Here is a 2,657-nt window from a genome sequence, read left to right on the forward strand (position 1 = left end):
ATGTATCTCGTGAACGTTAACGACGTTACGAACCTGTTTCACACGCGATCACGTTCCTTACTCTTTACGGAGCCTGACACCGAGTGTCTCCGACTAACGCGCGTGAACTATTCGACGGTGTTTTCTCTCGAGTATTGTTCTCGTAGGAATAAGTCTGTTTCCATCGGAATTATCAATATTGACCGTCTCGGTTGTTTCCCCGATTTAAAACCCACCCCCTACAATTACCAGTGTTTCGCTTACAAGTGCGTTCTTCTGCTTTCTTCTGTACAGTATTAAGTTGGAGCTGGAGAAACTGGCCCAGGAGAAGACGGAGATGCAGCGCCACTACGTTATGGTGAGTTGAAGTCAATTTTAAAAAATTTTTAATCTTCGTCTGTATTTTTTAATTTTTAAACAGACAATCGCAAGTTTTTTTTTTAAAGTCTATTGTATTTTTCAACACCGACCACTTTAACGAATCTGCGTATTAAAGTACAAGGATGAGATTGAATTGAATTTGTGTGCCCAGGAGCTAGTGCGAGGTTAATGTAAGACACCGTGTTATTTATTCGAACCTTCGGAATAAATGAAAAGTGAGTTACTGATTTATGGCCGTCCGTGAGGTAATACAGATAATGAAAGTTTACGCAAATAATTCGTTAATCTGTCTATCATTTTCGTGTTGGGATATTAATTCGACGAGGGGGAAGAATCGTCTGGACCGAAGGATTTCTGAAATGATAGGTCGCAGATAGTAAATCTCGAAAATCCTACCAACAGTTCTTCGCTCTCCTGTGTGTATCGTTGAAGGATACCATTTTATGATGCCATTCGCTAATGCCCAGAGCAATAATACACCTTCTCTACCTGAACTTAACGAGCAACTTAGCCGCTTAATTCCCCTCGTTTTCTAGAAAATTACACAAGAGGTTTCATAAATAACCACTTCTTTTAAATCTGGTAGCCGCGCGCTCCTTCCTATTCAGTTAATCACACCAATCTTCAGAATGTTCAACCCTTTCGCTATGGTATTACCCGGTTGGAAACTCCTCGGCGTTTTTCTGGTCAACGGTGCGTCGTTACTCCACCGGTAATCTTGAAAAGTCGGAAAAGTCTAAAGAGATCAGTGGAAAAATTAACGATCGATAATTCACAAGTGGCAACTAAGGCTTTTTACCATCTCACTGTGGGTTTACTCTTTCAACATCTTTTCACTACCCTTTCACAGTTTGTACGTGCAATCGTACATGTTTCTTCATTACAGAAAAATATGCTGTGTAAAGTGTTCGTTATTTTATCTACGTGTAGGTATTATAAAATCAGGACACTCGTTAGGAAAATTATTGGAATCCTGAAATATTATTTATTTCAGAAATTAGTGGAAATGTGTGATTGAATCACAGGAAAACATTCAGTATCAATATTTTACTCACGTTATTCTTCATTACCTTAAATACACTCATTAGAAAAATTAATATTTTGAAATACAAGAAAGAATACAATCTGTACAAATAATAGATATCCCAAACACCCACAAACTTCAATACCCACATAAAAAAATAAATAAAGAAGCACATAACCGTAACCCCGCAAAGAACGCAAAAAGAAAAAGGAAGAAATAAATTCTCTCTCCACATTCAACAAGCGTTCAACAATGAGCAACCACGGTCCCTTTAGTACCGAAAGGGTTAAAACTACTACCGAGAATGATCCATAAATCTTGACCATGTTCGGACCAAGCGAGAGAGAGAGAGAGAGAGAGAGAGGTAGCAAAAAGAAGAAAAGCAGTCGATCTATGCGGTCGTGTTCTAATAAAACCGGCAGGCACGACCTCAGAGGGCCATCAGCCATTCAGCCGACCCGCTGAGCGGCTTCTTCCCGCGTATTTCTTCGCGGTCTCCTCCTCGCCGCCGTCTCCTTTTCAGTTCGCCGTCGCCTGAACACACGCAGGTGTGTATATACGGCCGGCAGCCATGCCGCCGCGGCTTACTTTCGCCCGTAGATCTTCATTATTGCGCGGGCAACGTCACCGGTGTGTATGCGTCTTCATTAGCGGCGGATACACCGCCGCGGCTCTGCGACTCCTATGGAGAAGGTCGCAGGTCGCGGAGGGACGCCTTTGAATTTACGCGCCGCCACCGCCACAGTCGCGCGATCAAATGATTCGCCGGGTCGCGACCATCGATACGTCTCTCCTCTCTCTCTGTGTCCCGTGGGCGGTAGTCGGTTGTACATAAGTACTTTCTCGGAAGTATTTTTCAACTGATTGGAAGAACGTACGAAGGTTTTATGGTAATCAATTTCGACGAGTGAATTTTAGGTAGTAAAACAGTAACGGATTGTTATTACCAGGATAATAAATTTCCTTTATATGTTTCTTCGTTTTATTTCTCAACCAATCTCGACGTCTCTCATGATTCCGTGTCGCTCTTTTATAGAGTGGTATTTTGATGGAATATCTCTTTCGATGTCATCCGAGGTTTTCATTGCCGCGTTTTTAAACGCCCGTCTTACCTTGCGCGCTTTTTTGTGAAATTTAACTTAATACGTCGTTCGATCGTTCTTACGATCGATTTTTAATCGAAGTTTTCCGTGATATCGGAACTGGTTTAAAAATGTATACTTGTAATTTAATGGTTCGTGGCGAAAGAAGGTTAACAGGAGCGTTTTAATCC

The 2,657-nt window shown here is 41.7% G+C and overlaps 1 protein-coding gene across 1 annotated transcript in view; it reads left to right on the forward strand.

Moving 5' to 3' along the window:
* The window catches only part of LOC108578741 (protein groucho-1-like), a 164,367-nt gene that overhangs the window by 47,996 nt on the left and 113,714 nt on the right, over positions 1-2,657 (forward strand). The window contains exon 3 of the mRNA XM_017942125.1: positions 274-337. Coding sequence (XP_017797614.1) covers positions 274-337 — 64 coding nt within the window. The remainder of the gene's footprint in view (positions 1-273; positions 338-2,657) is intronic.

Source organism: Habropoda laboriosa, unplaced genomic scaffold (assembly GCF_001263275.1).
Source record: "Habropoda laboriosa isolate 0110345459 unplaced genomic scaffold, ASM126327v1 scaffold28, whole genome shotgun sequence".
In the NCBI taxonomy this organism is placed as follows: domain Eukaryota; kingdom Metazoa; phylum Arthropoda; class Insecta; order Hymenoptera; family Apidae; genus Habropoda; species Habropoda laboriosa.